This window comes from Petromyzon marinus, chromosome 11 (assembly GCF_048934315.1).
Source record: "Petromyzon marinus isolate PM22_M1 ecotype Great Lakes invasive population chromosome 11, UKy_Petmar_22M1.pri1.0, whole genome shotgun sequence".
Lineage (NCBI taxonomy): Eukaryota > Metazoa > Chordata > Hyperoartia > Petromyzontiformes > Petromyzontidae > Petromyzon > Petromyzon marinus.
The window spans coordinates 4,009,943-4,037,346 of record NC_133677.1 but is presented as its reverse complement, the minus strand read 5'-3'; the positions used below and the strand labels follow the sequence as shown (position 1 = coordinate 4,037,346).

Sequence of the window (27,404 nt, the reverse complement as noted above, 5' to 3'; positions counted from 1 at the left end):
TTGTTGTCACTGAGCACGGTTGGAAGCTACGTCGTTACTTTCCGGAGTGTCTTTAAAATCCGTAAAATTAGGTGACGTTTTAGAAGTCAGCAAGACGGCATCTGCCGTTCAAGCATCAGAACACAGAGGCGAGCAGTGATCCTGAATAATGCTATCGCCCTCTGGTGGGCAAACAGTGCAGTCCTTTGCTTTTTAACACAAAGCTAAAAAAAAACGCTCCACCCCTACGTGAACAGCAACAACCAGCCGTCAGCTACAACGAGGGTCAGGCCACTCGGTGATTATTCCACAGCGCAGCATAAAAGGGGTCATGGCAGGCGGGGAGGTACGCGGGGAAAGGGATGAGGTGTGGTGAGCGGAGACGATCAAGGAGACGCAGGAGGGTTGGGGAGGATCAGGCGAATGAGCGGCAGAGATAGCCGAGAAAAACAGCGAAAATCGAGTGTCTCTACCTCTCTCACTCCCTGCTAAGCGCCGATTGTGAAGCGAGGCTCTGGTCTGCGCTTGGCGCGCCGTTGTGCCAGGGGTCTTAGTGAAGCGGTCGCGTTTGGGCCCGCGTGGCGGTAACGAAGCGCACGCGCGAGCGTGCGAGCGAGTGAGCGAGCGGTGTCACCAAAGTCAATTTGTAAAAGGCCACGGGCAGCGGGGGGAGGCGAATCCAGGCATGGTGGAGCCTGAACCGCAGGTCTGACGGTGCTTCCGCTATCCAATACCAGAAGCTCATTGTCACCCCCCCCCCCCCCCCAGATTGTATCAAATCACTTGATGCCAACCTGCGGGGTACGGATCTCCCGACTCCATCCACCCTCCAACCCTCGACTAAATGGAATGCCTCAAATGTCAGCGCTAGCAATCGGCACGCCGCCGCCGCTCGGGTGTGACCATCGTGCGCACGCGTGCACACACACGCATATGCACATATGCGGTCATTGTGTGCGTAAGAGCATGCAATTTCCACATGAAATGTTCCGTTCAGGGATGAATGCTTGCTTTGGTGACATCCACCAAGTGCCAAATGACTCTAAATGCTCATGAAATGAATAAAACAAAGAATAACATTAATATCCAAGCAACTTTGCGGGTAATTGCCGCAATTAGTAGTTGTACGTTAGACAAATAAGAAGGGGGGGAGGGGGGTTCGTTTTTATTATTATTGTATGTACAGTAATAATAATTGTAAAAAAAAAAAATCCAATCTTCTCAAAGCGAACTGCGATATCTACGGGGGGGTCACTGGCAGAGGAGCGGTCATACCTGGCAGGTGAAAGTGTTTGGGAGACTGGGGGGGGCGGGGGGAGGGCGACTGCCCTAGGGACCGCTTTTGCGAGGGCGAGCTGTGTGTACTTGTCGTGATCATGCCTCCAGGTCGGACAGGGGGAGGGGGGGTCAACGTGATGTGGAGGGAGGGAGGGGGAGGGAGGGGGGAGGGAGGGGGGAGGGGGGAGGGAGGGAGGGGAGAGAGGGGGGAGGGAGGGAGGGGAGGGAGGGAGGGGAGAGAGGGAGGGAGGGAAGGGAGAGGGAGGGAGGGAGGGAGGGAAGGAGGGAGGGGAGAGGAAATTGAGAGGAAACAACAGATGTATAAAGTAGGATCGATGTGTTGAGAAAAAGGTGAACGGATCGTAATGCGCGGGGTAAATTAGAGATAAAGAGAGGAGCAAAAGCAGACAGTGATGCAATGAGGAGGAAGATATGAATTTAAAGAGACAGTCAGAGTTAAATTTTGATTTAAAGCTTTCGTGACTGCAGTAATTCATATTCTTAGTTCTTTACCGAAAGAACTAAGAATAAGACAGTCAGAGTGTTTGTGAGAAGCGGTGTGTCAGGGACGGTTGCATAGTGACCAGGCCAGTGGTTGGTGGAATGATAAAGGGAGATAGAGGAGTAGGGGAAAAGAAAAAAAATGAGCAACATAAAAAAGAAACTGCATTGGTAATAAAACACAAAATAAAAAAACACGATATACCCAGTAGTGTAGCGGTGCGATAATTCACCCCTTGACCCTGGCGATTTGATTAACTGTCTCAATTTCAGGCCACGATTCAATTCCAAGAATCAATTAAATTTATGTTAACATTGCCATCAATGGTAGCGCCTCTAGTGGTCATGTGAACTCAGTACATGCACGTATAAAAAATCTCACAGGTGCTATTCAATGCATATCACAGGAGCTCAAGCCTGGACATTAATCGACGCATTGTTAGACCCCCATACAGCACAATATGTAAAAAGTAGCATGCTGCATCACATGCAAAATACATTGTGAATACGTGGAAATCAAAATTACTTCTGAGTAGGCGATATTGTTCTGGCGGCTCCAGACACTGGCTGCGGCAATTTGGTTCACACCACTTGGGCGATGGTCTGTGAAAGCCGATTTCAAAACAGCCACGATGGACTTCGGTGCCCCGACAGTGATCAAAGCGACGTGGTGCAAGCCGCTAGAATGCCACGGTGACCTGGGAGGCAAGCCCACATTAGTGAGAATCTACCATAACATAACGAAGCTGCCATGGCCAATAACTCCCCAACCGTATGTTTGGCATTGAATGCAGAGAGTTCAATCTTTGCATGGGTCGCTCGGAAAGTATGCGCAAGCACTGCGTTACACGTGCTCTTTGGAATGACCTCGTTCTTCAAGAGATGTGAAGCTGCCGTTGGTAAACATGGTATTGCAGCAGCAGCAGCAGCAAAGCTACAGTCAGCGAGGCTTAAGGATGAAATCATTTGGCTTCTCTGGACAGCGAGTGAACGACCAATCGCTTTGCGTGCACGTGCTCCAAATAATTTGAAACTGTGCAGCGGCACGAAAGAGGAGAAAAGCTCAGCGAATGTGATGCATTCATTTAAGACCCTCGATTCATATTGTTGCCGCTGTAGTGTGAATGCTTAACATTGTCCCACCAACATTATCCATAAGAGGTTTTTGGGTTAAATCGCGCGAATGTGATTGTGCCGTTAAACCCTCCACCACCCGACACAGCCAATGAGTAAGGTTTGTCACGTAAACAAAAACATGGCAATTAGTTGCTAGTTCAGTACACCGATGTGTTGTAGAGTAATTGTAAATGTTGTGGGTTTACTCTCCAACACACCGGCGTGCTGCGAATTGCCATGTTTTGTTTACTTGACAAACCCTTACTCATTGGCTGTGTCGGGTGGTGGCGGGTTTAACGACACATTTAGGCGATCTAACCGAAAAACCTCTATTGTGGTGTGAACGGTTTGCACGCTGGACTTCCAATCCAGACTTCGCCGGCTTAATTAAACTTTCCGGCACGGCGGTTGAAACGATGGGATAATGTCTTAAATCCCCCACCGCCTCTGTCCAGCAAATACACGGGCTACACACCAGGCGGGGTAAAGTGTTGTCGCTCCCACTTCTTCCAAGCGGTCACGGCAGCATGGAAGAATAGGCCAAATTCCCACTCAAGGGGCTCTCTAGAGCTGCCTCCAGTGGAAGCCCTTCTGCCAGCAGCGGCGTGTGAACTCAATTTTCAAGGCTGTACATGTAATGTTTTCCCTCCCCTGACCTTACTTCAACTGACCTCTGCTACCTCTGCACATCACAGTTTGGCCATGTTGGTCACGGTTTCGCCTGCTTTGGAACTAATGGTGGTTGCGGTGGAAAATGATCAGAGGGGAATGGGTACCTGGGATACCTGGGCAGTGAAAGTGCTGCGGCGATCGCGTGGCAGAGGGAGAGAACCCGTGGCGGGCATAGCCGGGAGAGCTGATGGTGCCGTGACTAGAGGATCGTCGCTCCAGCCTCTCATGCACCTCCACTGGGCCCTAGGAGGGGGGAGGTTAAGAGGGCGAGGGTCCAAGGCTGTCACCATAAGAGTGCTGACCCTTCAACGCCGTGCAACGTACACTCTGGCTATCATCCAACTGCCCACCCCCCAGCTGCCTTCCCCTCCAGTTGCCCTCCCCTGCAGCTGCCCTCCCCTGCAGCTGCCCTCCCCTCCAGCTGCTCTCCCCCCAGCTGCCCTCCCCCCAGCTGCCCTCCCCTCCATCTGTCCTTCCCTTCAGCTGCCCTCCTCAACACGGGGGGGGGGGTGATCATATTCATATAACAAAAATCATAATTTTAACAAGAAAAAGCACTTGTATGCACGCATAATTACAAGTGACAAGGGTGTTCACAGTTATATTACAAATATTAACCCCCCCGCCCTCCACAAAGGTTCATAACCAAAACTGAAATTTATTTTCAGTTTTTTTTTTTATAATCCTATGTGGTGCAATAATGCCACAGGAATTTGGAATTCCTGGTGGGCCCCAAAAGACATTTTTGAAATCCTACAGGATTTACAACGTAAGGGTTATCGTGACATTGATGAATGGTGTTTGGGTGGGATTTTAAATGATCATATTTTATACACAGGGAGCTGGGAATTCCTAATCGAATGAATTGGCAACTCCCAGGTGCCCTTGCAGTGTTAAAAATGCAGTAAAACTATAAAGTCAATCCAATTTGTAGCCCCTTAAACCTGTCACATTGTTTGTTTCCTTCACTGAGACTTAAGACCAAATTTGAGTTGACAAAGCAAATCAAATTAAAATTAGACATCACAAATGCTGAGGATTTTAAAAAGCTCGTGCTCTCGTTCAGCCAGAAACCAGCTGCTCCTGCCAGGCGAGCCAGACGGAGTGAAATAGAGGTGCCAGTGCCAACGTGAATTTGATGCAGCAGAGTCCCTGCACTCGTGCCGTGACAGGTTCGGGGAGGCTGCAAAGGGAAACGAACATGGAAGCATGCATGCACACACCTGCTCTAGCCTCTCCCCAGCATAGCGAGACTCGTACGTGATGAGATCGGGTCGTTCGATCTCGTAAATGGCCTTCACCCGCGGGATGGCTGCAAGGTCCTTATAATCCATCGCCTCATTGTCCACTCGTGCCTGGTTGGTAACCACCCCCCCCCCCCAGATCCACAGATTTGACCGTCACCACCCACCAGTGCCAACACCCCCAACCCAACCGACACCACCACCACCACGACGGCAGAGAACACAACCACCACACACCGCACCCCCACCGGGCAAAGTCGGCAAAGAGATACCAGCACCGGCGTGGACTAAATGTGCCCCCCCCCCACCATCACAGAGTGCCCGGGGGGGGGGGTGTGGGGGGAGGAGAGGCGGCAGGGGATGGAGGGGAAGGAAGGCACACATGAAACAAGGCGACAAACATTGGGTGGTGGGGGGGGGACAACGTTCAGACACACAGCAACGGAGCTAACCTGCAGTTTAGACAACGCTCAAACCGCCAATAAGCCGCACACGTGAAAGCAAACCCGGTGTCCCAAACGACGAGATGCGTACAAAAATGCGTGGTTCGATCAGCAAGCAACCACTACGTGGAGTCATGAACGCGTTTCTCTCGTGTGTCGTTTAAAACACGGGTGCAACTTTGTCGGCATGCTTGCACGACGTCGTATATGCGCACACTTGGAGCACACAGCGATTGTGTGTCAATTGCATCTGGAGCAAAAATATATACGTCTAAACTAAATTTCCCTTTATACACGCGTCAAAACAAGATCAACGCTCGTTATTAATACATACAAATGCGAACAAAACAACAACAACAATAATAACAACAAGAACACAATTGGAAGACAAAACAGTTGGACGATTTTGAAAACGTGTAGCATGGAGTGGCAGGCCAAGGGGACAAACAATGAAGTAGCTAGGCAGGTCGTGTCGGCATATTCACTCTATAACCACAGCAACACTTTACAGCCCCACGAGTCCTAAATGCTACCAAATGTTCCCCCATTCACCGGAAGAGCTGTCTAAATCTGGGGGGAGGTGTTCACTCGGCGAGCCAGGTCAGGCACTGCCGCGCATGCTGCAGGTGGGGCACTCACGTAGAGAGAATGGCTCGGGGAGCCTGAAATGCTGGAGCTGGGCCGGGAAGGAATGCTCTCAGCCGAGACTCGCTGGAGCCGTGGTGCAAGGGAAGGGCAGGCGGTGGAGGAACGGAGGGGCAGGCGGTGGGGTGGGGTGGGTGGAGAGGGTAAGGTGGGGTGGGGTGGGGTGGTTGGAGAGGGTGAGAGTCATGTGGGTGAGGCGTCGATCCAAAACACAGGTTGGTCGCATTAAGAGAACCTTTGCTCTGCCACAGAGAACCACCGCCTTGTGGTCGTGCACAAACCTGGCCAGTGGCACACGCTGGAGACGACAACAACACGGTTCAACATTTTTGCATTGTACGGACGGCGGGGGCGGTGTGCAAATAATTGTGGCGCGCGAGATCATTCCATGCTCCATGCGTCTGCCCGTGTCGGTGGGTGGCATGCGCCCGCCCGCGTGCGTGCGCGCACTCACGCGCTTTCGCTCCTCGGCCCTGGCCGCCTTCTTGCAGTCCGGATGCCACACGGAGGAGCCTGCGCCACCACGGGTAGCCACCGCGGGTAGCCCCCACGTGGCCACAGAGAAACGAGGAGGAGGAGGAGGAGCGAGGTTATTAAATCACGCCGGGCACGATGACCCAGCGGGGGGTTGTTCGCGGACCGCACGGAGTTCTACTGCAGTGGTTCTCAACCCGTGGGGGGGGGGGGGGCGGGGGGGGGGGTTACGCGAACCACGTGGGGTGATTTAGAAATGTGTGAAATTATATCGTACGTGAGAGTCATTGGTCAATAATCATGTGTGAGTCTGCCAATACAAAATAACTACGATACATTTTTAACCAATATGTAGAACAGATTTAAAAGACCTTTCTAAACTCATTAATCATTAACAATGTGGTTTCCAAGAGGAGCCAGCGGGCGCGAACAAATGACGTCACGCGTGCAGAGCGTGCGCTGATGTGCTTTTTTATTCGCTTGAAGTTGTTAGCTGGGCAGGATACCTCACAGAATGGACAATTGGTTAAAATATTGATGTTCATTATTCACGCATTGATTTCTCAGAACCACGTTGGGTTGAAACACAATTCAACAAGGGGTGTGCACAGTAGCCGTTGAGAACCACCGTTGCAAAGCGCAGCCCAAATCTCACGGCGGAGATGTGATGTGGTCAGATGACAGGGGCAGTACAGATTGATTCTTGGATCCAATCGCGAGAGGCTCTTGCAGTTCGTTTTCCACGGGAATTTTTAGCTTCTTCCCACTTGCCCAACAAACGCTCATTAGTGGAACATGCCCAAACAAACATTGGCATTGCAAGGCCCTGCCTGAAAAATAAAATCGAGTCTCAATGAGGTTGTCCAGGATAAACAAAGGAGATGTATTATTATTACTACACCGATTTGTTTTTTATTGTGTTTCTACAAGGACTCTGAAACATCTAAAATGTTTAAAGCTTGTCATGAAACAGCTGCCTACACAAAGAAACCCAATGTATTACCCTACTCTGATTTTATTTGCATTCCCTGTCTAAACTCTCATGTGCTCAGTTGACCTACATGCCATATATGTAATTAATACAAGCATACAGAGAGAGATATATAAGTAAATGTATTATATAAACTAACTTTGGCTTGCAGAGGGTATATATTACAGTTGCAACCTGTCCTGGTTTTCATAAGGCATCCTATTTTTAAGGTAGCCTCATGGGAAATTTATGGGTCTTCTCAGGACATTAAAAGACCCGGTTGTTGTCAGTTGTGTAACCATGTACCACTTAGCCAAGTAGATATCCCCTCTTCCAGTCTTGTAAGTTATTCTGATATGTCCTAGTTTTTTGTTGCGTCAAGTTCTCACCTGGATAAACAAACTTAACTGGAAACCTCAGAGGTAGCAACCCCAATATGTACCGATGGGACATTGATGATAATTTACAAAGACGCCAAGACGTTTTTTTTTACTCATAACTACAACATGGCCACTTATTGTTTTCATATAATTTGATGTACACTATATATATGTGTGTGTGCAACGGTTAGCTCCCCCAAAATAAAAATATACAAAACTGGAAATGCCGATGTCAATAGAGAGGGTGCCAGTGAGTGTTTGAGAGAGAGAAGCACGGTACGTTGGCCTTTAACACGTTCAGCATCATTGGTCACGATCATTGCACTGCTGCATTAAGGGCTCTGCAAGCCGCCGCCATTCTCTCGTGACCCCTCGCGACGTGACCACCCACCCCCGGCGCCTGCGCGCTGGGCCGATTTCAACGGTAACAACTCGCCACTAAAATCACGGACGTTCTTGGGCAAGAAACGTCACAGGCCCCCGCCCCCCGTACCTTGCAGGAACATTTCTTCGCCCTCCGAGAAAATGTGGTGACACCTGAAGCATCGCGCACAGCTCGGGTGGTAGCGCTTGTCCCCCGCCTGCGCGAGACAAAGGCGCAAGGCGGTGCCGAGGGTTAGGATCCGCTCGCGACGCCGCTCATCCACCCCGAACTCTGCCCACTCGCTCGCTCGCCCGCCCGCCCGCCCACAGCAGCAGCGAGCGGACGCGGGTCAGTCTGTAACAGCGGTACGACAACACGCGTCCGGCCGTCACGTATGCACGCTGACTGATTAACCGCCTGCACCGAGTGCAGTGTTTGTGCGCGTTGTAGCTTTCGTTTTTGTTGTTGTAGATGGTCGCATATGCGACACCTCTTCACATTATCGCCCTATAACTCAGTCCCCAACGAGTTTGATATGCGACATGGTAGTCTATAAGAAGCTTAACGTGTCTGACTGTGAGTTATTATGACAACCACAGGACTTGGTTGAGTTGATTTCGTTGTAGACTTTTGTGATGGCTGTCTTATGATGAACTAATCGTGACCTATGACCTAGGGAACAAAAAAAAGTGTTCTTACAAATGTCCACCATGCTAACCTCATGGGGGTTTTCGTGTTGGAAACTAAAAATCTCATTAATGCGCAGGATAATTGGAATCATTGCGAATACCAAAGCTATGCTTATTATTAAATATGCCCAATATGTTATTATTTTATATTACACTTGTCATGTAACCTTTTCAGAAGGGTCCTGCCAAGTTTGCACAGTAGCTTCTGATGATGATGATGATGTTGCCATCTGGAAATCCCACTGAGTAATTTGCAGGTAATTTTTTTCAGCATTGGGATGTTTGGCCAATACCAGTAGTTTACAATGTACGTTCTTCAATCTTGGAATACATTTCGATATGCAAAGATAGAAAAAAACTGTGTGACTTCCCCTTTCTACTGCTTTACTATATTACAAACGAAGGACAATTAATGCGTGCGTGTATATTGTTGTTGTTGTAACTCTTGGCAGTAAGCTTACAGGGTGGGACAGGAAACAAACTACGGCAGAACGAACTATCGGCAGAATGTGCTTCACAAGGACCCTCGAATTGAGTACAAGAGGAGCACAGAGAGAGAGAGAGAGGCAGACGGATGACAGCAGCCACCCCACGGGCAGCCCGGATAAAGCCACAGATTTCGCCTCTCGGGAGTGGACCGAGTTGCCGGCGATCAATACGGCAGCATAAAAGAGGCCCTCTGTAAAACACGCACAGACGCGCCTTTCTCTGGCGAACGAGGAGGACGGTATCTCCTCTCTGCCGTGGCGGTGTGAGGCGTGGCGTGGTCAATGCGGGAGAGAGAGAGGGAGAGAGATCGCTCGTGAATATGTCACGCAACCAAAATGAAACAAGAACGAGAATAATGGCAGTGGGGGAAAGTGACGGGCACACCGGATTAATGGACCGCAGATCATCGACTTGAGACGCATTTGAGCACGGGACCCAAAATCAAATAAAAGCTACTGGCGACAGCAAAATGCAAGCAGCCTGTGGTCGCTGATGTTGTTTTTTCCCCCCTTCTTCTCCTCCTCCTCCATCCCCAGCGAGTGTAACTCTACACCATATTCTGCAGCGGGACCTCGCGCACTAATTGTGGCATCTTGAGCACCGGGGGGGGGGGGGGGGGGGGGCACGGGCTTCACGTTAATGACCAGTGACCGGCAAGCTCTCAAGAAGCAAGATACCCGATTTAATGAGCCGCCACTTCACGTGGAATGGCCCGGCGGAATGTTGCCTGCAGCGAGACATATGTTGAACATTACCCCATCAAATGAACGCAATTAATTTACATGCCTTAAAATAGAATCAACGGAACCGTAAACATTCATTGATTGCGACCCATGAATGTCGCCCGGTTAATGAACATACACGCGCGGTGCCACTTATGCCTACGCAAACTAATGGATGAAAGAGGGCACGGCGAGCGTGCCCATGGTCTTGCGCGCTCGTGATCGTTCGTGGTTTGCTACGAACACAGTGCAGGACGCTGCTCGCCCGTGAAATATGGAGGTGCAAGACACGAATCTACAAGAACGCAGAAGCGGGTTCACAGCTTGAAACCTAATCTTGGGGAGACGTGGGTGGGTGGGTGGCTAAGACATGAACAGTGCCTGCGCAAAAAAAAATAATTATACATGATCAATTTTCACGTGACTGTCTGATGCTGCTTCGCAAAATTCTGCAGTGCTGATTGTTTGAACAGAGTATGTTTGCAGCAGACGGCACGCTCTTGACAGCGGCTTGGCTGTATAAACAACCCAGTGTAAATATAACACCAGATAATCATTAGCGTTCTTGTCGACAATGTAAATAACAAAACAGACAGGGCAGACTAAATGTCTCCTTCGTGTACCTGTCTCTCCGAAAATAGAACCAAGTTTTTTTCTACGCAATCAAATCGGCTCCACGGCCTGCTGCTGGGGGCAGTCTTAATTCACTACACGTTCGCAGACAGACTCGTGCGCGTGTGGGTCACGGTTAAGGTCAAGAGGTGATCACGAGCAATGCCACTGGCACTCGATCCCCAGAGTTGTTGTAAAGCTGACGCGTGACCTCCAAGGTATGCTCTTGAAGCCTCCCTGCCATCTGCCTTCTGGACGTCGCTTTTGATCGCCCACCCTCTGAGTGCCACTGCGATGCGCTGTCTCGGTCACCTTCCCTCCTCCACCCTCTGTTCCACCCGTCGCAAGCCTCCTCCTCTTCCCCATTGCATTTGCAACGCCTGCTCGCAAGTGCGTCTGTTTATTACTGAAAACACTTACAACAAAAATAAACAAAGCCATTGTAAATAGAGAAAGATTTACGTTTGTGGATGTAAATATAAATTTCTATAATAGAGTCTTTAATGGGCCTTACCTGGTTTACCAGGTAAGGCCCACTGAGCTATATACAGTAGCTCTTTTTCACACGTAACCTGACCGCAAATGATAGCTAAACGAAGTGGTTTATCGCGTGGAAATGCATAGCAGCCAAATACTCTAAACGCACGTTTATAAATGTGGAGGGAAAAACTGAAGGAGCCAGAGAAAATTCCACGCAACCACTGGGAGAACACGCCAACTCCAAATATACAGCAGGCGTCAAGGATCGGGATTGAACACAGGACCTCCTGTATACCAGGCGAGATAGTTAACATCTCGCCACCGTGGCTACATCAAACACATGGCTGGATATAAGACGAATAAAAAAATAACATCAAATAAATATTCAGGTGACACAAGGACACGCTCACGCGCGCACGCAAGTGCAGACACACCGCTAGATTTGATGCTTGAATGGATAAAGCCAGGAGGACTCTAACGTGCGTCTCGCGTCTGACCCCCCGTAACCCCGTCCACGGGGCTTTACAGCTGAGCCTCCCCCCCCCCAACTGCATCTCTGTGCCTCCTGGGAACGTCGCGAGAGAGCGACTGGCGCCTAACACAAAGCGCCGCCTCGGCCCAAAGCGTGCGACCTCGCCCGTAAACCGTGGGCAACGAGATGAACAACGCCCCCATTCGTCTGCCACTGCCTACTGTGACCGAATCGTCGGGACGGCATGCGCACGATCACGGCAGATTTCGGATGCTGAAGCAGGCTCGTGCCCGGATAGCCGCTTGGATGGGTGACCAGCATGCAGGAGAGGCTGAGCTCTGTGCAGGGCAGTGCAGCAAAAAAAAAGCCGCTGCTGCACTCGCTGAAATCGTTAACGTTAACCGATTCGATGCCACAGATCGTCGAGCACGGTTATTGAATAAAAATGGATACATATGCAAAATATGTCCGTCTTGTTATTCTATGCTCTCGCATCTGCGCACTCCAAGCCTTCACCAAATTGCACTGGCAGGTGCAGTCAAGTATGGTTAAATAACCGCCTCAACAACCCGCACGGCATGGGGAAGCCCTCATTCGGCAGGGGGTGGACACAACAGGGGCTGTACGTGTACCATGAGCATTGAGGTCAACGTGGATTTTTCACAGTCTGGAAATTTTTATATTTTGCGCGAGTGCTCCGAAAATGTGTGAATTCTTTTCTTCGTATTCTTGGTTCTTTCGGTAAAGTCACGTAGAAGGGAAACAATAAAATAATAAAAATATAAAACAATAAAATTCTCACGACGTTTCGACTGCAACACAAGCAATCATCACACAAGCAATCATCACACCTGATGATGATTGCTTGTGTGCAGTCGAAACGTCGTGAGAATTTTATTGTTTTATATTTGTATTATTTTATTGTTTCCCTTCTACGTGACTTTACCGAAAGAACCAAGAATATGAATCCCTGCAGTCACGAAAGCTTTAAATAAAAATTATTTTCTTCGTGTTTCTTTAAAACCCTGACGTGCTTGTTTTTTTTTTCATTTTTATTCCTCAGCTCAAAACAATGAATATTCGCATATATATTTTAGACAGGTTAATGCGCAAAAATCTGATTTAATTTATTTGGTTCTTAATGCAACTGCATCTATGAAGCGGTTTACAAAACACGCAGAAATAACAGCAACCGTCTTAACACGACAGCAATCGTATTACAAAATAATAAAATGTGGTCTTTGGTTGCACGAATAATCCAGTGTAAACACGCAACGTTGGGCCCATCACCACCTTGCCCAGTGAATGGAACCCTTGGCCCAACGTTCCGCATTTTCCGGGAACGCACGTGCACAGTTGATGTAGCATTACTTTTTGTGTGTGTGACAATCTATTGTAGTGCAGAGTTATGATCGTGAATGCATAATGGATGGCTACAGTAATAGAGGAGATCAATAAACATGCTTTCAAAAATGTGATACTGTACTCGCAGAAATATGGGCTACGACATTTATGGGAGACTGGTCAATGGGCATAAATGGATTCATGAGATCCATTAGCTTTTAAGGTAATGTGTCCTGCCGTATTGCCTTTACATCGAGTAAGGTACACCCAGATCCTGGCAGTCTGTGACAAAATCACCCGAAGTGCATCCGACCTCGTCAGAACTCAGACGCTGAAGCCGGGTTCAGCATGGAGAACGCTTGGATGCGTGGTCACCGTGTGTAACAGGTGCCATAGGATGGTGTAGGGCTATGCGTTGGGCAGCAGGGTGCAGTGCAGCAGCAATGGATTGTTCCTCTGTATGTAGGAACGTCCGCGTCTCCGCGGTCCATCCCGTCACCAACCCCCACCGACCGGCGTGGTGAAGTGAGGTCAAACAGCCCTCCACGACCCCATGCCGCGTGGGCAGGCCCTCATACAGCAGCGGATTGACAAAAATGGCTGTAGGTGTACAACATTTCCCGTCACTAAAACCACGTCTATTCCACGCTCACTATTGCGTCCACCTCGTCGGGACTTTGTATTCACAGTGATCCGCCTTGTGTACAGTGTCCTTGTCTATTTAAGAATGGTTTGGGACCTGCGGTAATTGTGAGGTGGTTATTTGCAATATCGCGCGCTTCATTTTCTTGCAGGGTTATTATTCATGTGTGACCTTTGTCACCCAGATCTCCCTTGAAAAGGAGAACACACACACGAGGCCGCCTCCTTTCCACGGCCCCATTTCTTCCGATTATCCGCGGGTTATGCGTAAAACGGCCAAGTGCCACATTTTTTTTTAGTCCAACCTCTTTTTGAGTTAAGCCAGCTGTGATTTGGAAAGAAAATAAATTCAACCGAACGAATACCGTTTGCGCGCTGATCGTGGTACGGCCGGTAGATGAGCTGCCGGGTCTGAAATTCTAAACCGTTCTAAATAAATCGTTGAAAAATATATAATGACAATAAATAAGAGATTTTCCGCGCCAGCGATTCAATTCCCTGCCCATTTATCCATCCACTGAACCACCCACAAAGGTCGTTTCCAAGCAATTAGCACGTCTGAGCAAACCGGCGTGAACTACGTGTGTGGTACACAAGCCCGCAGCCTTCCCCCATGCGGCAGTGCAGTCGCAAGGTTACATCTTTGCTCCGTAAATATTTTTATTTTTACTGAACAGTATGATGCGTGAACGATCGTGACGATGACTGGTGACTCACTTGCAATCTCACGGCAATGAACATTACCTCAGGCAGCCGACCACTCACCCCCTCCTCCTGCCTTCATCCTCCCCACACACCCTTCACAGTGGGGAGTGGAAAACCGAACTGAAACTGGCAGTATTCCCATAAGAGCTGAGCGAGTCACGTCGCCGCCATGGTGATTTCGCCCACAGACGAATTCGTATGCAAGCATACAAATGAGTGCCAAACAGTCAACGGTGTGTGTGTTCGTGGGGCGCTTCCGATCTCGTTTTGCAGTCAACCGTCGTGCCGGTCAACCCACCTTGGTTAAGTTTTTTCGTTTTTGCCGAACGGAAGCAAAAAGCACTTGAGTGCCCGTTCATTGGAATCTAATACATGTGGTTTTCATCTTCACCATCTCTGCATTTCCCCTATGGCCACGTCAACCATAGTCCGCCCGATCTTGTCAGATTTCGGAAGCTAAGCATGCGCCGTGACTGGACAGTGCTCACATGGGTGACCTCCATGAACAAACAGGTTGTCACGGGGCGGTAGAGACAAGTGGTGGGTGGCAGACGGCAGTCTGGTGAAATCCATTGCCGTTCTATACTTCTATGCTCCCTACTTTCAAAATCACATGGACCAGCATGGTAAAGCATGGACAGACAATCTCCATGGCCCACAGAGTTTTGAGAGCCCCTCATCTAGCAGTGAATTGAAAAAAGAATGGTACATGTTCCTGTCTACATTTCATTCTCGTGTAAAAGTATATCGGCGCTCTTTCAATCCTCTAGTGGAGCTATTTATAGGAAAGCATGAGCCAGCGGTGGACACTCCATGTTCTTATAGTGGGGGCAAGGCTCTATCTGCGATAACCGCTGTCGAATTAACAGCAAGTAGTACTGTTACTCGTAAGCCAATGCCAGATAACTGATGTTCTAGGTCAACTCATGACCTAAGAATCATAAGTCTAATATTCTCATCATGGGACCTCCTTTGCCAGTAACAAAATATTATAATAGGTTTTTCCCCTCTTTTATGGCAACAAAACAGGTGTTAAGATGTTAAAGCACCAAACTCAAACCTTTTAATATTCTCATGAGTAAAACATTCCGCGTCAATTTTATGAAAGCATATAATACAAATACACATGTCTACATTATATATGTAAAAGTAAAATAATGGACTGGCTTGGAAGTGGTGTACAAGCACAAACCAAAATGCTATAAACCCGGTGACCCGAGCTTGACTCTTAGCCACGGCTAACTTCAGTTGCAAGTCACATATTAACTGGTTCCAAGCAGCCGCCGTTCACCGTCCCACACTGACCAGGTGGTGAAGTGATGGCCAAACAACTCCCATGACAGACACAGTGTGGAGAAGACTTCATCCAGCAGTCGCTGGACAAAGGGCTGTAAATTACCATCATTATTATTTTACTACGACTTTAAATTAATATTATATACGAGGCTAACGTTTCGGGCATAGACCCTTCCGCGGAGTAGGCAGACTGAGCAGAAAGTGGCTGTATACAGTAACGCACTTCACATCATCTAATTTCACCAAAGCGGGAGGGGGGGGGAAAAAAAGTGGAACGTACCGCTCGACCGTTGCACGACGCCACCTTTCAGCCGCGCTGCGTCAGCCGCGGAGCACCGGGCGCTCTTAGCGAGAGCGTCGAGTCAAGTGACGGCAAAAAAAAACCAGGCCACTCCTTCCACTCGGCCACACTCACCACGGCAACCACCGCGGTTGGAGAGGATGGCGAGCGAAGGGAGGGGGGGGGGGCGCGAGCGGGGAAGGGGGGTGCGAGGGGAAACTGGGGTACCGGAACCCTCCGAGGATCGTACCTAACCGTGCGTACGTGCGTATGTGCGTACGTCGCAGACCCGTGGCCAAACAAAAGGCTGTTTTATGGGTAGCTCCCTTTTCGTTTAATTTTTTTCTGTCCAGCGGAACAACGATCACCTTGCCCTGCACCAGGACACACCCTGGATGAAAGGCACGGGTGGGTGGGAGGCGGGAGGACGGAAGGTGCGGGCTGTGGGGGGAGGGGTGGATGTTATAGCCGGGTCAATCTCGGCGTCGTGACGACACAACAATCAGTGCATCGCGCAGCCGGGCAATACCAATTGAACCCAAAAAGGGGATTCTAGAATGTTCCCCCCATCGCCGTCACCGCCGTAAATTATTGCGAATTTTGCGGTGCCATCAATTACGCCGGCAAAGGGGAGGTTCTTTTTATTTGCAATGTTAATTGTAACGTGATTAATTGTCAAGCTCTGCTGCGTAGAATAACGCAGCCATTACGCCAGTCCCGTGGAATGTCGACGTGGTGGTAAGCGGTTAAGGACACGTATGCAATGTGCACATCACAGGGCCACTCCCTGCAGGAGCTATCCCTGGTGCTGAAGGCTCTTTCCATTTGATGCCTGCAATCATTGACCTTCAGGAAGAGAATGCGATTCTAGAGGTTACCCACATTTTCACAATGACGTTTCAACGTTCAAAATGAGCCCATAGTCCCGATCAATTTCATTTGACGTCAATCAATTTAGGACGTAATAGTGATTGCGGTGTATTAATTGTACCTAATAACTATACCCTATTACATTAACAAATGGCATGTGTAATGACGATCAGTTCGAGGATATCACATGGCGCACCAATAACGCTAGATCTGAGTTTCAACAATCAATCCCCATCGCAACAGTCTAATGTTGACGATGCACATCACCAATTTAGCAGTGGTCTGTGCAACGGCGGCCACGTCCTTGATTAAATGCGTGAGCATGGGAGAGGCGCTCCCTTGTGTACGCGTACATCTGCGCCATATGCATCCCCGCGGACACCGTGAACTAGAATAGCCCTTCGTATAGCCCCCCCAACCCCCCAATAAAACCCAGCCGAGGACGCAGCATAAGCTGGCGATTCTGGGCAACCGCCAATGCGTAACGCGCGGCGTTTCCTTATCAGACGGCTCTACGAGGGCAGCCGAGACGAGCTCCAGGGTAGGCCTGTACGGCGTGACGATCTACTCCCACCCCCCACCCCCCCCCCCCCAATTGACCGTGGGCACCTCTTTTGGAACGTCGGAGCGTCGTTTTGCCGTTGTTATTTTTCAAAACTCAGGTCATCGTTTATTTGTCCGCAAGCAGCACAGCCGGAGGGGATGGGGGCCCGGCACAGTCCCCGGGATCCCTCGCCGCGTTTCGTTTTTGCAGCTCTGCCGTCGCCGCGGCGGACGCGACGCGCAACTTGCCTCCAGGACTCTGCCGGTGATGTACTTCTCACAGCCGTCGCACAGAACGCCAAACTGGGAGTGGTAGTCCCGCTCGCAATAGGGCATCCCGTCCCTGCAAGAGAGACGGCCCTGAGCTCACCGAGATCAACGGGTACAGTAATTGCCGTCGGGCAACGTATGAATGCACCGGTTCGTCGGTTGAAGTCAATTCTGAAGCTCATAATGCACGCGTAGTGCTGTGCGCATATGGATAAATATAATTTGTTATGAATGCAAGCGACTGAGAGGTGGATTAGAGGACATGTGCTGGTTAAATATATCATTTTGACTGTCATTAAAAGTAAGTCGGCTTGCACAAGACACACCGCTGGACGGGATGATGGACGAAAATAGATACTGTTGGGAGCCCAAAAGAGACAAAGGGCAGAAGCGGACGTCCACTGCGGAGATGGAGCAATGAGATCAGCGCATGTGCTGGGTGGATTACAGCATCATGAGACTATAAAGGATGGCGGGGAGCCTTGGGGAGGCCTTCATACAACAGTGCCTTGACCATGGCTTATGGTGATGACATGCTGATGATTACCTTTGGGCACGAGACGCAGTACATGACAAACAATACAAACGAGGTGGTAAATATGAGCTAGAAAATGAAAGGAAAAAAACATTTTATTTGATCATCATCCGTATTGTGAGTCACTCAACAAATCACTGCGGAAGACGGATCGTTGAATGCTCATTTGTCGTCGTTACAATGCCCCAATATCTCGTGCACACTCGGGATGCTCCTCTTACAAGCACACGTTGCAGGTATCCCATATAAAGAGGTATACGAGCAAAAGGTTGAGTAAAAATTCAAAATGGTATATTTTTTTAAATCTGTCACTGAAAAGAAAAAATGTCAAGAGATCACCCAAATGGAAATCCTTTAGAGGGAGTGTCACAATTTTACTGGAGAAAATGCATAGGCTTTTAGTTAATATAATACTAATTATGTTAATGGAAGAGAAAGTCGTGGCGATATTGATGGGGGAGGGTCAAGTGTGCTCAGAGTGGGAGGGGATGTCATGAATACATTTCAACTTTTCATTTATTATGAAACTATTTATTTAAAATAAAGAGATCATACATATTTATAGATTCCCTTTTCTCCTGGTTAACTAAAGCATACGGAATTATCCTTATGCCAGCAGTATTACAATGAATGTGAAAATGCAATGGGCACTGGATATGACATGCGGTCATGGTATTGGGTTTAGGGAACCGTATGGACTTTCAGAATGTATATTAAATGAGGCATAGTGCGTTTCGTCTGTCGGTGCCAAGGCTTGGATCTGCTCAAGCTGGCTGGGTGGCTCTGAAGTTTAATACCGTGTCTGAGCAACAAGCTGGCATGGTGGATATTTTTGGTCTGAATCTCAGTAGCCACCCGCGATTAAACTTTGTCATCAAATGTAGCGAGTTGATGGCCCTATCCAAGTCACTATGCAAACAACTATCACGTTACGAATGTTCGTGGGTTTTAAACCTCATTCAGCTTATTTCAGCTCGTAGAGTTAAAAAAATGCCATCTCGAATCCGCTACATTTTTTTGGGCGGTGTCTTTTACCTCTTCCCATTCCTCGTGTCGTCCAACGCTCGATTAACCTCGGTCGACCCTGCACTGCGCTAGAGACCTGAGCGCCTCGTGGGTGGAGGAAGAGGCCGAGAGGTCGGCCACCAAGGGCGTTGTGCTTGCGTCAGATCGACCGTTAACTGTACGAGGCTCGGGGGAGGGGAGAAAGGGGTCCCCCGCTTGAGGGCCTTGCCATGAGGGATCTCGAGGGGCTGTGTCCGAAGGGTGGATGCTGCTACGCCTTTGTTGGGCGTGCGCCTCCCGCATTTGACGTGGGTTTTAGGCGCATTCAGATGCCGTACATACAGTCAACCCTCAATTTCCTGGGGTAGTGGGGGAGTGGAGTCGCCTGGATTAAACAATAACCCAGTTCTTGCATAACACAGGTAAATTAGGCTGCAAATATCCTACTGGTCCCGTTTCCTTTTTTTATAAAATGGGGCTGAAGGCGTAGGATGTGTCATCCACCTTTCATTGGTTCTCAGAGCAATCAACAGGTTTACCTGCCCACGTGTTTAACGTCACCCGGCCGCCGAGTCCCTTGCACCTCGACGGGCGAGGGGAACAGCTGACAAACGAGCACGTGGAGAGATGAGCGCGGTTAATCCGCAAAACCCGGATAATGTACCTTGCGGACCGTCGAGAGTTGCCCGTGCATCCTCACTCTCGCCCACTCACTTGCTGATGTATTCTCCGGTGAGAACCTTGCCGCACGCTCGGCACTTGAAGCAGCCCAGGTGCCAGTGCCGCTCCAGGGCAAGCAGCGCCTGCCCGTTTTTGATGTCTCGTCCACACCCAGCGCAGTCTAAAGTCACACAGTGCAGTGCGACACAAAAGAGGTGGGGGGAAGGGGAATTCGCAGATGCGTCTAAATTCACCCGAATATCTCGGCTACGTGTGTGTACTGTATACACATATATTTAACACCGAGACGTGGAGAGCGCCCACGCATTGGTTAGCACCCAGCGCGATGAGCCTGGTAGCCCGAGTGTTGATTCCTGGACGTTTGCTAGCATCAGTGGCGAGCGATATCGGAACCGATCCTGGGCCTCCCCTTCAACGTCCCGCACTGACCATCGTGGCGAGGGTCACAGAAGCCCCGTGGCCAATGCAGCTTTGGAATACACTTATCCAGCGGTAGACCGCCAAAGGGTTGTATATTAATTTATTCTATTTATTTATATTTGGGACACTTCACCGGGTCTTGAGCCGCTGCTTAAACAAGGTGAGTCATCAGCACTGATGACTTGGGAAAAGGAGATCCAAGCACCAGGGAGAGCAGCAGAGGGGTGACCTCCCTATGCAATAATCATGAATTGAAAAAGTCGATGTATTGAAGGTGATTGGCATTCAGAGACCTCTCCAGTGATTACAGAGCTCAGTATCTATTGAAATGCTTCGTTGTATTATTTGTTTGCACGTTTTATGATTTGTTGAGCTAAACATTTATGATTTGTAAATTAATTCATCACAATACAGCAGCACTTGGGCTCGTATCATAAGCAGCAGGTCAACGGGCCACACTTTTCAACAACAACAGATGCCTAACGCATTATTGCTAAACAATAACGTAGCAATTAATTTATATATATTTATAGTAGTGCACGCAAACCACATGCCACCAAAACAACGTAACAGCCATCTACGGGCCAATTACGGAACGGACGAAAGTTGGCAGGAGAGGCATACGCTCAACGAGGAAAATGCCTCTCGTTGTAGACAATTACCGAGCAAGGCAAATTAGCGTTTGGAGTTCACCGTCTTTGATGGTGCGCTGCTACGTGAACAGCCAGCGAAGCAGAGCGAGGGGTGGGTGGTGGCGAAGGGGGAGAGGGAGCTGGGGAGGGGTACTGCGGATGAGGTCTTTGCGGGGGGGGGGGGGGTGTGTGCGGGGAGCGCGAGCTGGTTTTGTATGCAGCCAGGACATCCTCACCAACGGGTGCTTTCCTACGTGCGCCTCCCTTCGCGACGCTCAAAACAAAAACAACAACAACCCAGCGCAGCCACAATGCACCCGATGAATTAGAACGGAGTGTACTTGGACGTGGGAACTTGCGGAAAGAGCAGTGGCAGTAGCTGGGATGGACGGCCCTGACCGTTGCGGACACCGGGAAGAGCACAAGGATAACCCCCCCCCCACCCCACCCCCCAATTCCTCCACCGTAGGTTCCACGCCGTGTCGGCTGTTCTCGCGGGAGGCGCGTAAAGACGCATCGATTCGTTCGCCGATCGAAATCGGTTTTCTCCCGCGTTGAATCGCGCGAGTAGCAATCGGTTTCCGAAATTTGCGATGTGTGCACGTTTAATGAAATGTTCGGATATTAAAGCATGCAAACAAAAAAAATTGCGAAGGAGACAAAGAAACGACCAAGGGTCAATGCAAACAAGGCGGTAAAGACGAGATGAAAAGAACTGAGCCTTGAACCAGATCGTGACAATTGAATCACTCGGGGAGTGAGCCATTGCAAGCTTTGTTAACATGAACGTGTTGCGTTCTAAATCACCACTTTATTGAGAGGTTTTTGCGAGCGCCAGCAGCAAGCGCAGCAAGAGGGCTTTGTGTTAATTTCTGGAAACCCGGCAAGCAAATAAAGTAAAATCAAACTTTACTCACGCAGCACAATTCGCGCATAAAATGCAATGTTATACAAAGTGCGTTACAAGACAATTGAAAAGCGACCGACACAATTTAAACAACAATAAGATCGATGCGTTAAAGACGTAACATTATAAAGGACTAAAAGTAGGAAAAAAAACCGCATAACAAGCACACAATCAGGGCACCCTAATTAAAAGACAATCAAAAAAGGTTACGTTTTAAGATGTCGTTTAAAAACATTCACTGATCCTAATGCCCTCCGATCCTGCGGCTGGCCATTCCGAAGGCGAGGACCGTGGAAGCTAAAAGCTGTCTGCTCACAAGTTTTAGTCCTGGCCTTTGGCACAACCTCTCCAAATGTATTCTGCTACCGCAGTGACTGCACATGCATTCTAAAACTTATAGAACAGGATTTAGGCCAAAATGAATTTGAGCCTTCTAACTTTCATTGTGTGGCATATTTGCAATTCTGTGCCGTAAAATGTAATTGGTATGTATGCGTGTATGTTGAAGGTCCGCACCGTACATAGCCAACCGTGCTTAATGGAGGTGCGTTCGGTGTGATGACTCATACGACATGGTCACGTGTCATACTGATAGAATCGTGATTTTACTGGTAGGAACGAAGTTGTAAACTGAGTGTACCAGCCTGCAATAGATTAATGCGTCCGTCCGTCCGTCCCCTTTCAATACTTTAACGAAGTGAAATCTCGTGCTGTTGGGTGTAAAAAAACAAATTCCAATGTTCCTACCAGCCCACCCTGCAAGGACCTGTTAAGAAAAGATTGCCCATTCTAAACCCACTGCTGCTTATTTGACTGCACGTTCATGAAAACCGGTTATTTACCCTTTGATTCACTGCGGTGCACCCACTCCCGGACGGACAGAGACGAGCGGATTTGGCCCATTTTTTCGACTGACTGCGATCGAAGGGGTGACCTCTGCATTGTAGTTTCAGTGTAACAACCATTACAGTGCGGAAGTACAGAGGACTGCGCGTGTGTGTGTGTGTGGCTTTTTTTTGTTTGTTCACGGTCTTATAGACTCCACGATGATTGTTGGCATTTGGCTTCTAAAAAGAGTTGCCTCCTTTGGAGGCCATGTGCAAGCCCTGGTGCGGTGTGACCAGAATGGCACGGAAAACAACCCCAGCGCTGCGTTGTCGTTGTTGTCGTCGTTGTCAGTGAACTCGCCACTCATGTTAACCATGGCTGGGAACCAAACACAGGTGACCCTCCACCACCCGCCCCACCACTCATAGCCATGGTGAATGAACCACTGCAGTACCGTTGCCCTATCACACACAACAACAGCCGCCATTCGCCACTAAGTGGCGGTGACATCACCACGACGCTTGTGCCAGGCTATGTGCACCTTGAGGCCGCGTGAAGTTTCGAACGCCCGCTGGCAAGAGGTCATGGGGCAGACTCAGGTGCCATGGGTTGACTGGCTGAGACGACTGGCTGATGCACCGCCTGTGCCCCCTACTGTGCAACTTGCTGTGTTTTAGCCACCCGGCGCCCTGCTCGTTGTCGTGAGCGTCGCTCCTCCGCCCTCCGTTGTTGTTGGAGGGCGACTGCCTCCAACTGCCCAATAGCGTCCTTCACGAGCCTCCTCCACAGAGGCCGATCTTGACACCGCTGGTACCAGTCATCAGCAAGTTCACTCAGCTCCACGTCCTCCTGTACCACATCACTCCATCTCTTCTCTAGCCGGTGCGGCGCCCGTTTAGCCCCCTCGATCCGGCCGAACAAAAGCTCTTTAGGCATGCGGTAACTGGGCATGCGTGCTACATGACCCAGCCAACGCAGCCTTGCCTGCCGGAGGACCTCACCGATGGGACTTTGTCCACATCTTTCAAGGATTTGTGAGCTCCTCACACAATCCAGCCTGGTTAAACCCAGGATGGATCGTAGGCAGGCCAGAAGATGTTCCATTAAGGGGGTCCACGTTTCGCAAGCGTAGAGAAGGGAGGGAATGACCATGGCCGAGAAGACAAGAAGCTTTGTGCGGAGTGATAGACCAGGTAGCTTCCACACAGCGTTACGCAATCGATGAAAATATAATGCCGCTCGACTCATTCGGAGTGAGACCTCTGCTGTTAAACCGGAGCCGGTCATGAGCACACTGCCAAGGTATGGGAAACTCTCCACTCTCTCCACAACTGCCCCATCAACGATTGGGAGTTGTGGGGGTGGAGTGTCCGATGGTACAAAATGCCCAGGCAGGTGCTTAGTTTTGGTGGGGCTGATGGTAAGGCCCCATCTCTTAGTGACACGCTCCAGTCCCAGCAGCAGCGTCTCCAACTCCTCCTCTGAGTGAGCAGCAATTACCAGATCATCGGCATACATAACGTGGTTGAGCAATAGGGAGCCATCCCTTGACTGCACCCGGGCATCGATCAGCCTCCCATTGCATCTGTACCAAATGGAAATTCTTCCGGAACAGCTATTTAAGGCTTCACGAACTACGTGCCATTCCCTGCACACCCCAAAGGTGCACATGGAATGGCTCTGACTCCCGGCCATGTAGTTTTACCCGGGGCCGCTCGCCATCATGAAGCTCCTTAATGAGCGTGAGCAGAGGGTCAGGGACTCCGAAAGCACGAAGAACAACCCAGAGCCCAGGTCTACTGATGGTATCATAGGCCTTGACCAGGTCAATAAAGCAGATATGTAGATCTTGTTGGAATTCCCTACACCTCTGCTGTAGCAAACGGACGGAAAATATGGCATCTGTGTTGGACCGCCCTTTCCTGAAACCGCATGTACAACAACAAAAATATCGTGGTAAATGTATATGAGTGGTAAATGTATATGAGTATATAACGAGTGCAGTGAGTTCAGTACATTAGGTCACGTGACCAAATTTAAAAGGAGAAAAAAAACCCTAACAGCCCAAACACATTCGTAAGCAGACTCGCACACAAAAGCAAATAAACAAGAGTGCACCCTAAATGCACATGTGGTCCATTCCATCAGCACATTTAGCAAAAAGCTTCCATTGTTATTATTAAACCGGGTACACAGTGTGTGTTCATTGCATCTAAAGCCGTATTTATTATTTATTATTTTCATCATTATCTTGCAAAGGTGGAACGGAGGTTAGCGCACTGCCGCTATGAACCCAACGGTCCGAGTTCAGTTCCCAGACATGAAAAACAGCAAGCGGTGATTGGTATCCGAACCAGTCCACCCCCATCCCACCGACCCCGACCCCATGTCACCAACCCAAATGAACCGTCGTGGCGAAGTACGGTCAAACGGCTCCCAGGAACCACACCCCAGCAGCGGATTGACAAAGGGCCTGTACCGTTGCCTTCCTTAAACAAAGGCATGGTGTATTTTTCCAAAAGTCAATCCGTCGATTGACGCGAGTGATCGCGACAGCGTGATCGTAATGTGTCCAATTATGGGTGCACCGCGGGAAAGGGTCGGTGGTGGGGGGGGGCGGCCGAGTGGCCCCGGGCAACGTTCGCCGCGCCCAGCTGCGTGCAGATAACTCCTCGTGGCCAGACGCGGTGCGAGTGGCGCCGCTCCTGTTGTGCAGTGTCCGCCACGGCGCGGCAGAGGGCATCCGGCGAGTTGTGGAGGGCGGTGGGGGGGGGGGAAAGACTCGCGGTTGGATGCGCACGCGCAGCGCTCTCGGTGCGTAATCGATTTGTCCACCGAAATGGGTTTCTCGTGGTCTCGCGACGGACGCACGGGAATGTCTGCGGGGGCGTCGGCCGCTCGCGCCCGGTGGCAGCGGCGTGGCAATGCGCAGCAAAGCGTTGCGTTCAGGCCGATGGAGCGGGATTCAATATAAATGAGGCGGTAAAAAATTTAGATGGGGGGGAAAAAAAATCACGTGATGGGATTTAATATAGTCGAGACCCCGAATCGTAAAATGTAATCTAATTATTTGGGGGGGGGGGACAAAGAACTAGTCAATGCCAAATGTATTATTCTCAACATTATTTTACATTATTATATTATTATTTATTCACAGCTATAAATATGTGCGTGCATTGACATCACTTCGGGAAGAGGACGATGATTATTACTGCATTCGCAGTTGCAGGCACACAGCCACACGCGTACACTGTGAAAAATAGCATCCGTGTTTGCCCGTGGAATTATACACAATGGTGTAATTAGGCTGCTTGGAAAGGGAAAAAAATCCCTTCGACTGCTCTGCCTTGTGGGAATAATAGCCTGAAAAATGCCCTATGGCAGGTGGTTCATTTAATCCCATCTTGTGGAGAACATAAGTGGATTATTATATTTTTTTATTTTTTTACATCCTGCAAAGGACAGGACTTACTCGCGTCTCGTCGTCCTTGCCCCACAGCGCTGGGATTATCCACGGCGTGCTGATCACACAACACCACGGCTGGCGTTTGGCCTCTAAGAAGGGGCGCTCTTTTAGAGGCCAAATGCCAACAATGATCATGGAGTTTATACGACCGTAAAACACAAACACACTATACTTGATGCTGCCATGCTGTAATGGTAGCACAGCTGGAGGTACAATCCAGAAGTCGCCAGTTCGATGCCATCTCCCGGCACGGCATTATCAAACAACGGGCCAACTTTCTCAAATCCCAACGATTCACCCAGCGGTATTAATGGATACCACGCTGCAGGGTGTGGTAAAGTGTGGGTAACTGTACTCCCACCCCCTCTGAAAACATCCTCTAGAGCTCCGTCTAGTGGAAGCCCTTCCGCCATCAGTGGGTTGAGAAAGTAATTGCGGGGCTGCGCCTTTACTTGATCGTTCATTATTGTTATACAGCATATGATAGGTGATGGTCGTGCCTTAACAGGACCAGTAGGCTAAAAGTCTTGAAAAGATCACCCTGAATTTGCCCTATCCCATCAAATCTCAGAAAGCTAAGCAGTCAGAGCCTGGTTGTAAGTTAGATGGGAGACTACCTGGGAATGCCAGGTCCTGCAAGCTTGGGCTGTGGGTTATTTAATGTGTTTGGAGCTTTGACTGCGGCTACCCCCTCATGTTGGTATGTCAAAAATTTTATAAATTGATTTGCATTTTAATGAGGAAAATAAGTATTTGACCCCTCTGCAAAACATGACTTAGTACTTGGTGGCAAAAACCCTTGTTGGCAATCACAGAGGTCAGACGTTTCTTGTAGTTGGCCACCAGGTTTGCACATATCTCAGAAGGGATTTTGTCCCACTCCTCTTTGCAGATCTTCTCCAAGTCATTAAGGTTTCGAGGCTGACGTTTGGCAACTCAAACTTTCAGCTCCCTCCACAGATTTTCTATGGGATTAAGGTCTGGAGACTGGCTAGGCCACTGCAGGACCTTAATTTGCTTCTTCTTGAGCCACTCCTTTGTTGCCTTGGCCGTGTGTTTTGGGTCATTGTCATGCTGGAATACCCATCCACGACCCATTTTCAATACCCTGGCTGAGGGAAGGAGTTTCTCACCCAATATTTGACGGTACATGGCCCCGTCCATCGTCCCTTTGATGTGGTGAAGTTGTCCTGTCCCCTTAGCAGAAAAAACACCCCCAAAGCATAATGTTTCTACCTCCATGTTTGACGGTGGGGATGGTGTTCTTGGGGTCATAGGCAGCATTCCTCCTCCAAACACGGGGAGTTGAGTTGATGCCAAAAAGCTCCATTTTGGTCTCATCTGACCACAACATTTTCACCCAGTTGTCCTCTGAATCATTCAGATGTTCATTGGCAAACTTCAGACGGGCATGTATATGTGCTTTCTTGAGCAGGGGGACCTTGCGGGC

The 27,404-nt window shown here is 49.4% G+C and overlaps 1 protein-coding gene across 18 annotated transcripts in view; it reads right to left on the bottom strand.

The window, feature by feature from the left end:
- The window catches only part of LOC116941326 (actin-binding LIM protein 1-like), a 126,214-nt gene that overhangs the window by 22,873 nt on the left and 75,937 nt on the right, over positions 1 to 27,404 (bottom strand). For 8 of the 18 annotated variants that reach the window (XM_076066319.1, XM_076066311.1, XM_076066320.1 and 5 more), the window contains exons 5-12: positions 19,735 to 19,861; positions 17,460 to 17,553; positions 8,196 to 8,283; positions 6,333 to 6,391; positions 5,873 to 5,944; positions 4,770 to 4,901; positions 3,651 to 3,789; positions 1,255 to 1,359 (exon numbers count right to left, since the gene is read on the bottom strand). In XM_076066319.1, the coding sequence (XP_075922434.1) occupies positions 1,255 to 1,359; positions 3,651 to 3,789; positions 4,770 to 4,901; positions 5,873 to 5,944; positions 6,333 to 6,391; positions 8,196 to 8,283; positions 17,460 to 17,553; positions 19,735 to 19,861 (816 nt within the window). The remainder of the gene's footprint in view (positions 1 to 1,254; positions 1,360 to 3,650; positions 3,790 to 4,769; positions 4,902 to 5,872; positions 5,945 to 6,332; positions 6,392 to 8,195; positions 8,284 to 17,459; positions 17,554 to 19,734; positions 19,862 to 27,404) is intronic. The other 10 variants (XM_076066322.1, XM_076066313.1, XM_076066316.1 and 7 more) reach the window with 6 other exon arrangements.